The sequence below is a fragment of the Diabrotica virgifera genome, chromosome 8 (assembly GCF_917563875.1).
Source record: "Diabrotica virgifera virgifera chromosome 8, PGI_DIABVI_V3a".
Classification (NCBI taxonomy): Eukaryota; Metazoa; Arthropoda; class Insecta; order Coleoptera; family Chrysomelidae; genus Diabrotica; species Diabrotica virgifera.
In genome coordinates this window covers 151,980,659-151,993,705 of record NC_065450.1, presented here as the reverse complement: position 1 = coordinate 151,993,705, position 13,047 = coordinate 151,980,659, and the positions used below count along the sequence as shown (strand labels likewise).

Here is a 13,047-nt window from a genome sequence, read left to right as displayed (position 1 = left end):
CTTAAGCAAATATATTAAGAACAATAAAAGCCGAAAGAGAAAGCAACTACAGAGTGGTGTGTACAAACTAACTTGTGGTGACTGTCCGAAAACGTACATCGGTCAAACTGGCAGAACTTTTGACAAACGGATAGCAGAACACAAAAGGGCATTCAACAATAGAAAAACAGACACTTCTACATACGCACTTCACCTTTTAGATCATAATCATTCTTTCAATGAAGAGTTTAAAATTCTACATATTCAAAATAAAGGCCTTAAGCTATCTTTTTTAGAATCTATGGAAATTAATAAACTGAAAAATACAGATGTAATTCTGAATGACCAACTCGAGACAAACAGCTCCCCACTCCTCAACCTCTTCAGTTGAAGATCAAAAAGGCAAACACATTGTAAACTATATTACTTGAGAAAGGCACTCCGCCGAAACAGCTGTAGTCACTTAGATATAATAAATTTTGTGGAAGTATAGAAAACAACCGTTTTCAGTTTTTTATTGTTAGATAAAATGAACTTCCATCAAGTAACGGTCGAATCCATCAATAAAAAATAAGTATTCGCATTTTACGTTTTTCATCCATTTATGCTACACTTACGACCTTCATATTTTAACCAGAAAACCTTTATGATATAATAAAACAATACTGTAAATTTCATTAAGATCGATTCAATACATTTTGCAATACAGCATTTGCAAAAAAAATTATTTTTTCAAAATTTTGGAGTACTGACAATAAAGCAAATAGCAAGTTGAATTTTTCTTACATATAGAAGAAAGGTACAGTATTCTTCTATATGTAAAAATAAATTCAACTTGCTGTCTGGTTTATTTTCAGTTTGGCAACATTTACGAAAGCTGGATTGCAAAATTTATCTTGCAAAATCTATTGAACCGATCTTAATGAAATTCACAGTATTGTTTTATTATATGATATTCAGGGTGAGGCAGATAACTGGCCTATTAGAAATATCTCGAGAACTAAAGGCAACAGAATCATGAAAATTGGAATACAGGGGTTTTGAAGGATGATCTATTAAATGAAAATATTTTCATTTCTTTGCAACTTCCGGTTATGCCGGAAGTTGCTTATAACTTCGTTTTTTTTAATGGGACACCCTGTATATTTTTACATTTTTGGATTCTCTTTGATGTCTTCTTTCTTAAAATATAAGGATTTGTAATGTTATACAGGGTATTTTAAAAGATAATTACGTTTTTTTATTAATTTCGTAGCAACGTTCACACCCTGTAGAATTGTAGTAGTTTGACAACTAAAACTATACTTACGTTCAAATGATTTTTAATATAGTCTAATATTATTAAGAATCATTAGTATAGCTAAATTTTTAATTTTAGTATACAGGGTTGGTCGAAACTCGGAATGAGTATTTTCTGAGTTTTCTTAAATGGAACACCCTGTATTTTACTATTGTAATGAAATGATATTTTATGGCACTTTTTTATTTTTTAAGCATTCCCTATACCCAACTGCTTTAATTTGTGCTTAATTGTTAGTCGCACCAACAATCTTAACTACCTAGGTATTTTGATAGCTAAACCATTATTGGTAATTTTAAGGATCAGTCTGGATTAATATGTATTTATTTCTGAAAAATTATTTGTAATTGAATATTTTCAAGGCCAACCTAATCAAATTTTACGTATTTTTTTTTGCAATTAATGTTTAGCTGAAATCACCAATAACTCAAAAATTAAAGCAGTTAGGTATAGGGAACACTTATAAAATAAAAAAGTACTATGAAATATCATTTTACTACAATACTAAAATACAGGGTGTTCTATTTAAGAAAACTCAGAAAATATTCATTCCGAGTTTCGACCAACCCTGTATACTAAAATTTCAAAATAAGCTATACTAATGATTCTTAACAATAATAGACTATATTAGAAATGACTTGAACGTAAGCAGAGTTTTTAATGTCAAACCATTACAATTCTACAGGGTGTGAATATTGCTACGAAATTAATAAAAAAACGTAAATATCTTTTAAAATAACCTGTATAGTATTAAAAAATCTCATATTTTAAGAAAGAAGCTATTGAGGAGAATCCAAAAATGTAAAAATATACATGGTGTCTCATTTAAAAAAACCAAGTTATAAGCAACTTCCGGTATAACCGGAAGTTGCAAAGAGATGAAAATATTTTCATTTAATAGATCATCCCTGAAAACCCCTTCATTCCAATTTTCATAATTCTGTTACCTTTAGTTCTCGAGATATTTCTAATAGGCCAGTTATCTGCCTCACCCTATATAGTCCGTTCTTTAACGGTAAAATATTGCAAAACCTCTAAATTTTAACGAACCGCTTAGATTGACATGAAATTTGGCATACACATAGCTAACAAGTCAAAGAAAAGAAGTGATATTGTGCCGATATGTGCTTTTGCCCTGGGGGTGGTTTTCACCCCCTCTTGGGGGTGAAAAAATATTTGTCCAAAGAAAGTCAGGAAATGGATAAACTGGCTAATTTTAAGTAACTTTTGTTCTATAGAGTTTTTCACTATAGTCAATATTTTTCTAGTTATTTTGCAGTGAATATGTTCATTTTTTCAACAAAATAAACACGCATTTAGACGGTTTTTCGCAAATAACTAAAATAGTAAGTATTTTGTCGAAAAAACATTCTTAGCAAAAATATATCCTGTAAAAAATTTAAAAAAAATGGTGTATATATCACGTCTCTACACCTAGTAGAAGCAGAGTTATAGCTAATGAAAAATAGGTTCATATTCATCAAATTCCAAATGGAATACTTTAACGTGAAATTAACCAAAAATGAAGCACATTTCGGGAAAAACTCATTACAACTTATTTAAAGTGTTTAAAAAAGCTTCATTTTTGTTTGATAAAAAAAAATTCTAGCATCAAAATTAAACAAGTTACGTTCAAAATAAAGTTAGTCCCCTTTGGTTTTGGTAAAAAAATCGAGAAAGTCACCCCCTAATTAGTATCTTAAATGAACTTAATCGTTACGACTTCACAAGTTTCTTGACTCGTGTATATATTGTTTATATGATCTGTAAGTTTCATCGGTTCAAAGTCCTTATTATTGAAAGGGCTGTAGTTAAAAGGGGTTGAACGAGTCACTGATCACGAATGTATGCAAATTTAGAAACACCAAATCTCAATCAATTTTTGTCTAACAGAAAAACAAAAAAATACATGATATTCAGAAAAGCAAATCTGACCTTTTTTGTTTTTCGAAATTTTTGGTATCTCTCACAATTTTTAAGTTATTTTGAAAAAAAGCATATTTTTCAAAATTTAAATTTTTAAAAATTTTAATTTGAAACCAATTTTTTTCAAAAATAAGCACTTTAAATCGATGAAACTTACAGATCATATAAACACAACATAAGTAAAATAATTTGTGGAGCGGTAACGATTAATTTCATTTAAGTTGCTAATAAGGGGGTGGTCTTCCCGATTTTTTTTGCAAAAACAAAAGGGACCAACTTTATTTTGAGCGTAACTTGCGTAAATGAAATGCTAGAAACTTTGTGTAAAAACAGAAATAAAGCTTTTTTTAAACATTTAAAAAAGTTATAATGGGTTTTTCCCAAAAAGTGCTTAATTGTTTGGATATTTCACGTCGAAATATTCTATTTGAAACTTGGTGAATATGAATTTATTTTTCATTGGCTATAACTCTGGTTCTACGAGATCCAGAGACCTAACGCGTACACCATTTTTTTACTTTTTTATAGGCTATATTTTTTCTAACAACCTTTTTTTAACAAAATACTTACTTTTTGATTTATTTGCGAAAAACCGTCTAAAAATGTGGTTATTTTGTTGAAAAATGAACATATTCACTCGCAAATAACTGGAAAAGTGTTGACTTGGCGAAAAAGCTCTATAGAACAAAAGTTATTTAAAATTAGTCAATTTACGCATTTCCGGACTTATTTTGGACATATATTTTTTTACCCACAAGAGGGGGTGAAAGTCACCCACAGGGCAAAAGCACACATCGGCACAATATCACTTTTTTACTTTGACATGTAAGCTATACGTAAGCCAAATTTCATGTCAATCCAAGCGGTTCTTTAAAATTTAGAGCAAAAACCATGAAATAATGGACTAATAGTTTTTCAGGGTAAAATTATGAAGGGCCTAAGTGTAGCATAAACGGTTGAAAAACGTAAAATGCGAATACTTGTTTTTTATGATTTTTTCGCAGTTATTGCTATTTTGCAACAAGGGTGACAATTTTTAAAATTTTTAGCTAATCCTATATTGTAGGAAATTTAATTATGCAACTTTTATGTCAGTGCAACTTTTCTCGAAAATGAATACTTTTAAAGTTATAATCAAAAAATGAAGAACAAAATCGAAATTTTCCTTCATTTTTTGACATTTTGATTATTTAAACAATGTTCCGGACCTTTTTGAGTGGGAGGATAACTCAAATATTATTATATGAGTTATTTTCAAGCAATTTCTGCAAACAAATATGGGTCACCTCTGAACGTCCAAATTAATGTTACTAATATTTTTACAGATGTGCTCTGGTCTAGAAGTACGTGTCTTGTTGGCGTTTGCAGATCACCGCTGCGCCCGGCAGATTGTTTTTCTGCCGTACTTGCCATTCAAATAAATACGGGGAATGTATAATTGGTTGCCTATCGGCTAATATTCCATAGCGTCTTATTACAAGCAAATGGTCAATATGGGTACGGCTTGCCGAAGCGGGCCTTGAATTCACACAATCACAGTCGGGTATATGGCTGCCTAGGAGCATTAATTTGAAAATTCTCTTACGCACAGCGCACAGGGATCACTTAACGTATCGGATCGATCGAATTCTTTTAAAAACAATAAATAAAATTTAGTTTGTATTATCTCACAGATATTTTTTCATTTCACAGAAATGAATATCATCAAATCTGATTAACTTATATATTTAAAAAAAATCTATAATGTGTCCATAAATGTGTGGGTCGGCACTGCCGACCCTGCCGACCCTGACCAGCCGCCACTGTTGAATGAATCGCTTTGAAATTTTTGTCACTTACTATACTAAGCACCAAAGAACCTTTATTTGACAAAAAATTTCAAAGTTGTACCTACACTAATTTTTACAATAGTTATTGCGAAATTATTTTTTTTTGCAATTTCGACCTCTTTTTCCAATTATATTAACAATAAATGAGTATATCAAACTTTGTAATACGCCATTTTAAAGGTATTTCCATGCTCTCGAAGATGGTTGTACTAAAAAAACCATAAGTTTCACTGTTTTTCATTTATTAAAAGAAAAAGAAAAAAAGGCCGTTTTTTGACACTAAATTGTTTATAAATAAAAATGGCTGCCAGATCCTACGCAGGAAATAGTTACAATTTGTTCTTATAGGTATTACCTGTCAAAAAATGCTTCAGTACCCTGGCTGTTGAAGTGTCACGAACAGAGTACCTATATATTTGTCTTATTACCCTGACCTAGACGTTAGAACTCGTGGTTGAAAGACCTGAGAACTGAGAAGATGGTTTGACCGCTCCTCTGCAGAAATTTTTCGTGCGGCAGTTTTTTACCTGCAACTAAAATTGCCATTTGGATCGCCAACCTTCGAAAGAAGAATGCGTAATAAGAAGAAGAAGATGTTTTCTCTATTAATGCGACAAATTCGAACTGAATGCACGATTTTTCTAGTAAAAGAGCTCCGAAAAAAGCTTGTTGGTAAGTTTTGAGTAATTTTTATGTGTTTCGAGAGCCGGTCTGTACGAATACAGAATCGTTAACAGCAGTTAACACTGCAAATCGTTCTTAGGCTGATTTATGTTACATCGGGACGTGGAGGGCACGGCGCGCAGAACATTAGAAATCGCACGTCCTCGGCACTTCCCGGTCTCGCCCCGTTCTGTCGTAAGGTAAATCAGCCAATGCTTTTCATATCGGACGATCTTTCAACATGCCCCGTCCCGTCCACGTCCCAGTTGTAACATAAATCCGGCTCTAATCTTTTTTACGATAAATAAGAAAAAAAATACTTCTTATTTCCAAAGAACTTACTAAAAAAGATAAACATTCAAATTTTATTATTCGTATGAATTAAAAATGAAAAACAGTTCGGGTATAAATAATTGCGTTCTTCTCTTTTAATCTTTGTATTACCAACCTAAATAAATTAAAATAGAAAAGTTTTCAGACGAAACAGGACAATAAACCGATAAACTATACACGTTCACACAAGAATTTTCATTTATTTCCTTATTATTGCCAATTTTTTTGCGTGGAAGCAATTTCAAAGCGACAAACGTTCCAACTAAAACTGCTGTCGTACAAACTCTCATAACTACGTAAACACAAGCACTCGACTTTCAGCGATAAACTCCATTCTATGTCGATTTTTATTAGTTTCGGAATACCGGTCTTCATCTCCAGACTGTGAAGTTCAAATGTGTTCAGCGACGGACTAGTTTCATAAGCACACGATAAAGGTAAATTTTAGCAAGGGATTTAAGCTTAACGGAATTATGCCACACTCTATATTTTTATTTAAGAAAGAAATTAGTAGTTTAGGGCAGGGCCGTAACTACGATGTTGGGGGCCCCGGGGCAAACGTGATCTGGGGGCCCCCTACGGGGGGTATCGGGGGTTTACCCGGGTTATTATCGGTGGTATTACTTCCCCAGAGGAAGGGGGGGGGGAACCCTCCATCTCTCATCTGGAATTATCTGGAAAACGTTTTACGAAGTTGATTGCTTTGTTTTGAAAATAAAATCAGGTTAAACAATTCGGTGCGTCTCTTACACTGCTTTCATTCCTTGAAAGCGAGTGTCTAGCTCTAGCTGATGGCATAATGTGTCTATCAATGATAGTCTAGTAAAATAAAATTACACTACATGCAAATCAAAATGTAAATTCGTACAGATTGAAACAAATTTTATATCAAAGTTTAGGTGGGTACAAAAGATATTTTCAAGAAAGTTTCCAAATCATACAAGGGGATCATTGTTTAAATAATTAAAAATCTATTTATTTAAATAATTATACATAAAACTTTAAAAACAAATTTACAAAAAATTATTTTTAGCGTTTTAAATAAGCACTATAAAATATCTTATTTTACAAGATAAGTTGCGCTATATTATCAGTAATAATAAAAAAAAATTGGTGCAAAAATATTTAATATTTTTTGAGATATTGAATTTGTTTATTAAATATTACTCTATTTTCAATTGCAAAAACGCGGTTGTTGCAAAAGAAATATTAACCTGTATTAAATCTTATTATTTTTATTTTTATGTATATTTTCGATAAATGTATTGATAAATTCAAATTTCAGTTAAACTTCCCCCTAAAATGGCATTTGAAAATTATTCAAATTTGTTTATAATTTGTTTTTTTAATAGCGTCGCGGGGGTTAAATATTTTGAAATACCGTTTCGATAATTGGGTTCCTGGGAATTTTTCACTAATTAAGCAATTTTTTTGTCTTTTTTTCCTCTTCTTTTTTTTTGGAATTATATTACTACTTTTATATTTATACTTTTTGGGTTAAGTTTCATTAAGAATGTCGAATCTCTAAGTTTTAGATTCTAGACCTAAAAATATTAAGATTGGTCTAAAATCACTTAAATAAAATGTGAATACTTACTGAGTTACAGGGTGTTTTATTTAAAAATTTAAAAATTATTTTTACAAAGTACTTTCAAACTATTTGACGTATCCTTATCATACTTGACAGAAAGTGTGAGTACTATACAGTCTACTAAATTGTGATAAATAAAAGTTTTTAGCTACCACCAGAGGCGTACACTAGGGGACAGTTAATGGTTGACCCTTCCCAAATTCTACGCCACTGAGGGAATTACTATTTTAGCGAAATTTTTCGATTCTCCAATACTTTCCATGTAAATAATATACTCCTTACTGGTAACGATTAAGTCATTAGTTTTCGAGATATTGGACGTTAAAAATGAAACGGCATAGTTATTTTGATTCATTCATTCATTCATTTTAAACTTACAATATCTCTCAAACTGATGACTTTATCGATACCAATAAAGTTATTTACATACAAAGTATTGGAGAATCGAAAAATTTCGCTACAATAGTAATTCACTCAGTGGCGTAGAATTTGGAAAGGGTCAATCATTCACTATCCCCTGTCGCACGCCTCTGGCACTAGCTAGAAACGTTTATTAATCACAATTTGGTAGGGTGTATAATAGCCACACCACTTTCTGCCAAGTATGATAAGGATACGTCAAATAGTTTTAAAGTACTTGGTAACAATAATTTTTAAATAAAACACCCTGTAACTCAGTAAGTAGCCACATTTTATTTAAGAGATTTTAGTTAAACATTAATATTTTTAGGTCTAGAATCTACAACTCAGAGATTCGACGTTCTTAATAAAATTTAACCCTAAAAGGGCCCGTAGTAATATAACTCCAAGAAAAAAAAAAAGAAGAAGAAAAAACGACAAAAAATCTTTGTTAATTAGTAAAAAATTCCCAGGAACCCAATTATCGAAACGGCATTTCAAAATACTTAATCCTTGCGACGTTATTAAAAAAACAAATTATAAACAAATTTGAATAATTTTCAAATGCCATTTTAGGGGGGAGTTTAATTGAAATTTGAATTTATCAATACATTTATCAAAAATTTACATAAAAATAAAAATAATGAGATCTTAAGCAGGTGAATATTTCTTTGGCAACAACCGCGTTTTTGCAATTGAAAATATAGTCACCTTTAATAAACAAATTCAATATCTTAAAAAATATTAAATATTTTTTGACCAATTTTTTTTTTCTTAATACTGGTAACATATTGCAACTTAGTATGTAAAATAAGATATTTTATAGTGCTTATTTAAAACGCTAAAAATAATTTTTTGCAAATTTTTTTTTAAAGTTTTATATACAATTATTTAAATAAATAGGGGGTCAAATTTCATTTAGTAAGTCTTATGTGAAAGATTTACGCTTCAACTTTGCAGAAAAAAATCCCATAGACCTTCATTAATAAGTGAATTACCTCAGCAGTTAAAAAAGTATTTTTTTGCAAAAATGACCCCTTTTTAATTATTTAAACAATGATCCCCTTGTATGATTTGGATACTTTCTTGAAAATATATTTTGTACCCACCTAAACTTTGATATAAAATTTGTTTTAACCTGTACGAATTTACATTTTGACTTTTTTTATTTTATTAGGCTATGAGTAAAACACGGTTATTCTAAAGCTTGACTTAGGATCTTGAAGTCTTTTATCTTCGCACAGTTTATCGAAATGTTTTTTTGTCTTCTACATTCTTTTTGGAGTGAACCCTAATGGTATTCCCCAACGTTGACACCAGTGGTGTCATGGTACCGGACGCGCCGGAACGGCGTTTCGGCACTGGTTAAGACAAGAAAAAAAAATAGAGAATTTAAGTTTTGTAAATAAAATATTTTGAATTAAGCAAATGCATATACATTTTAAAATATGCAAACGTAACTTGTATTAAAAAAACATATAGTTATATTTTACTTGTAAAAAAGTTAAGGAAAGTGCGTTCCGGCACAGCTAATTTTGCCATGACACCACTGGTTGACACATATTTGAAGCCACTTCAAAGAAGGTTTCGAATTGTCCTCTCATTTCAGTTAGTTTTAAGAGACTCTCTTCAAGTAAACTGTAAGCTGTTAAAAAGTACAGAGATTTTGATTACAGTGTTTTCGAGACTATGTTGAGGATTTCAAGGATTTTATTTTGTACAACTAGTAACAAAACAAATTTGAATGATTCTATTTTCTATTTTTCAGTTGTGCTGCTTCGTCTCTTTCATTTCTTTTGTTACTTTCCAGAACTAGACTTGAAAGGCACTTCAAAACATCGCAAAATCTGTATTTCAATGTATTGGCTGCATCAAATCTTCCAGCCCAGCGTGTTGAATAGAGAGGTTTTAGAGTCACTTTCGAGGAACATATTTCAGATTGGTATGAGGACTTCAGTGCCTCCCAACGAATAATACTGTTCCAACATAGTTGAAAAAGTATGAAGATATGAAGATATGAAGGTTTATTTAGAAAAAATACAGTAAAAGATAAACCAGATTGCTAAGCAGATACAGGAAATTGAAAAGGTGGAAGAAAATTCTAGAATGCGTTAAAACTCGATATGAAAAAAGTGGAAGAAAAATTGAAGGAGATAGGATAATGTCAAAAAGGAGGAGACCGTCAGAAAGTAATTGTATGCAGCTCTAATGAGAGCAGAATTCAATTTGGCGGGGGCTTAATTTAGAAAGCGGTATCCGATACCGTTAATTAAATCTTAAAAAACAAATTCCAACATATTATGCTGAACTTCGAAGACTGCAAAGAAACTATAAGAAGCCATCTAAAAGACGGAGCTGCTTTGTGGTTTGAAAGCAAAGAAAATAAGGTGACTTTATGGAGAGATTGTGAGACAAAATTTTTTGTAATGGTGCAGGTGAAACAGGTTAAAATCAATCATTGAAGTTGTTAGAATTAATAAGCCATGTACTTATTACAATCGGACAACTCGAAGTAGAACTTGACTGAAAGTACTTTAAAAAGTTTATTTAACCTCGTTACAATCTATGCACGGCCAACCAAACGGGGGCCCCTGCGGGGGCCCTCTAGGCCGGGGGCCCCGGGGCACTGCCCCGGTTGCCCCAATGGTAGTTACGGCCCTGGTTTAGGGCTTGTCCATATGAGGGCGGTATGCCAACGTCGACTGCGCGGTTTACCTGTTTTATTTGATCTCACCCTAATGCTGCCTTAAACTGCTCAGTCGACGTTGGCAAACCGCCCTCATATGGACAAGCCCTTAGGTACGTATTAAGGCCGGGGCACACATATCCACACCGAGCCCGCACCGCGCCCGCACCGAGTGGAGACAGCAAGACCGGCATTACTGGTGTGGTTTGAATCCACGATCTAAGAGATCCGGCTTATGCTCTAACTAACTGAGCTATCTGCCATGTCCCACGGGAGTCAGTCTGCTTCTTAATAAACGCTTGAATTTAATAAGATTTCATGTGCTAAAACACAAACATGGTTAAAACTCAAAAAAACCAAATAAATGACAAACTTGACTGTATTCTAAAGAACATTATCTGTCTAGAAAGGAATCGATGGACCTCACGTTATATGAAATGAAATAATAGAGTTATACAATTTGGTATTTTTTTACACGGTAACCGACATTAATTGTTATTAATAATATGTCTCGTCAAGGGCGCCCACAGGATATTTCCTCAGGGGGGCAAAGGGTATTGAAACAAAAAATACAAGAAAAATTGTTTTGCTGTTTAAAACGCAAATAGTGTCAGTAAAATGTTACTTAAATAATAATTGAATTCTTCTGGTGTCCATCGCAAATAAATCAATTACTTTCTGCATGAAGTTTTCTTTATTTTCTTTTATTTTTCTTCTGTGTACAGATAACAGGCATAGCCCACTTAGACGATTGTTCGACATCGTATTCCTTATCCAGGTCTTCACACGTTTGAGAGTGCTGTAAAAAAGTATCGAGGTTGTTATATTGTAATGTAAGTTTTAGAAGAACTGAAACACATGGATAAGAATATAACGTAATAAAATTATAGTTAGTTACCTGAATGATCGCTCGATGGTGCAAGTTGTTGGTGGCAGACAAAGAGCTATTTGGATGGCTTTTGCTACTGACGGCAAAAAGCAGGCATGCTCATGCTCAAGAACCTCTATTAAGTTCAGTTTTTCCAAGGCTTTGCATCTATCTCCGTGTTTTTCCAAAGGTCGAACCACAGAATTGATTGCTCCTTAAAGTTGTCTAACAATTCACAATACGTGCTGTTTATATTGTTAATAGACTTTTCAAAATCTTCCTTAGAAAGATCTTTCATGATTTTAGGGTGCAGATTGAAAATTTCAAATGATGGTTTGTTTCTATCTGAAAACCTATCTTTCAACGATTGAACCAAAGAATCCAAATAAGGCAAGAAAATGGACTTTCTATAGTATTCGTTGATAGTCTGGGTAGAGTGATTTGGTCTGTGAACCTGTCTCGCAGCAACACGAGGACATGTGAGCTCGATTCCAAGCTTGTTTGCTGTTGTTTCAACATTTGCCATAATGTTATCAAACTCTTTTTCTCCATTTTGTCGGTCTGAACTGAATAGCTCAGTAACCTTCTGAATGTGTTTTGATATCTTCAAAATATCTACACTGACACCTTGTAACATTTGCGTAACGATTTCTAACTTGGCAGAGTATTTGGCAATCACATGTAGACATATCACAAATGCTGTATTTGTAACTGCGCAATGAAGCTGGAAAGCTTTCTGCCTTGTGTCACGGTTACCTTCAGTCGATAGAGTCTGAAGTGCTTCAGCGATGCTAACAAACTGCTCACTAAACTTTCGAATTGCTTTATATTTTTCGGTCCATCTGGTTTCACATAGTTTTTGAAGAGTTCCCACTATTGCCCTTCTTTGGCCATTCTGCCGAAAAAATGTTATAACTTCTTTAACTGTGCCAGTTGTATTCCTGATTTGTGGTATGTCATTTAAATCATTGACTACTAAATTTAGCCGATGACTGGCGCAATGAAAATATAGAGCTTTTGGGTATTTCTCAGTTATTCTTTTATGTACTCCAGTTATTTCCCCAGCCATTGTACTACAACCATCATATCCTTGGCCAACTGCATTTTCCAAGTTCAAGCCCCAATTTGTTAATGTTAAAGTAATATCATTTGCTATATGTTCAGCATCTAAACTTTTTAATGGGGTGAAACCAAGAAAGTCTTCTCTGATGCAATTTTCACTTTTATCAAAATATCTCACGCCCAGAGAGAGTTACTCTGTACCAGTAATGTCCATTGTTTCGTCTGCTAAAATGGAAAATATTTCATTATCATTGATTTTTGTAACTAACTCGTCTCTTAAAACCGTTGCACATAAATCAATGATCTCATTTTGTGTCCTATGGGAAATGTACATTGCATTTTTCGGCGCATTTTTCAGATGGTCTTCTAAAACAGAATCACCAGCTTCTTTCCTAAAATGTAAAAGGTTAT

At 32.6% G+C, this 13,047-nt stretch overlaps 1 protein-coding gene across 1 annotated transcript; it reads right to left on the bottom strand.

The window, feature by feature from the left end:
* Positions 1-11,319: 11,319 nt before the first annotated feature.
* On the bottom strand, positions 11,320-12,712 carry LOC126890055 (52 kDa repressor of the inhibitor of the protein kinase-like). Its single transcript, XM_050658882.1, has 2 exons — positions 11,605-12,712; positions 11,320-11,505 (listed from the first exon to the last, which is right to left on the bottom strand). The coding sequence occupies exon 1, from the start codon at positions 12,641-12,643 to the stop codon at positions 11,720-11,722; it is 924 nt and encodes a 307-aa protein (XP_050514839.1). The 5' UTR covers positions 12,644-12,712; the 3' UTR covers positions 11,320-11,505; positions 11,605-11,719.
* Between the last annotated feature and the right edge of the window lie 335 nt (positions 12,713-13,047).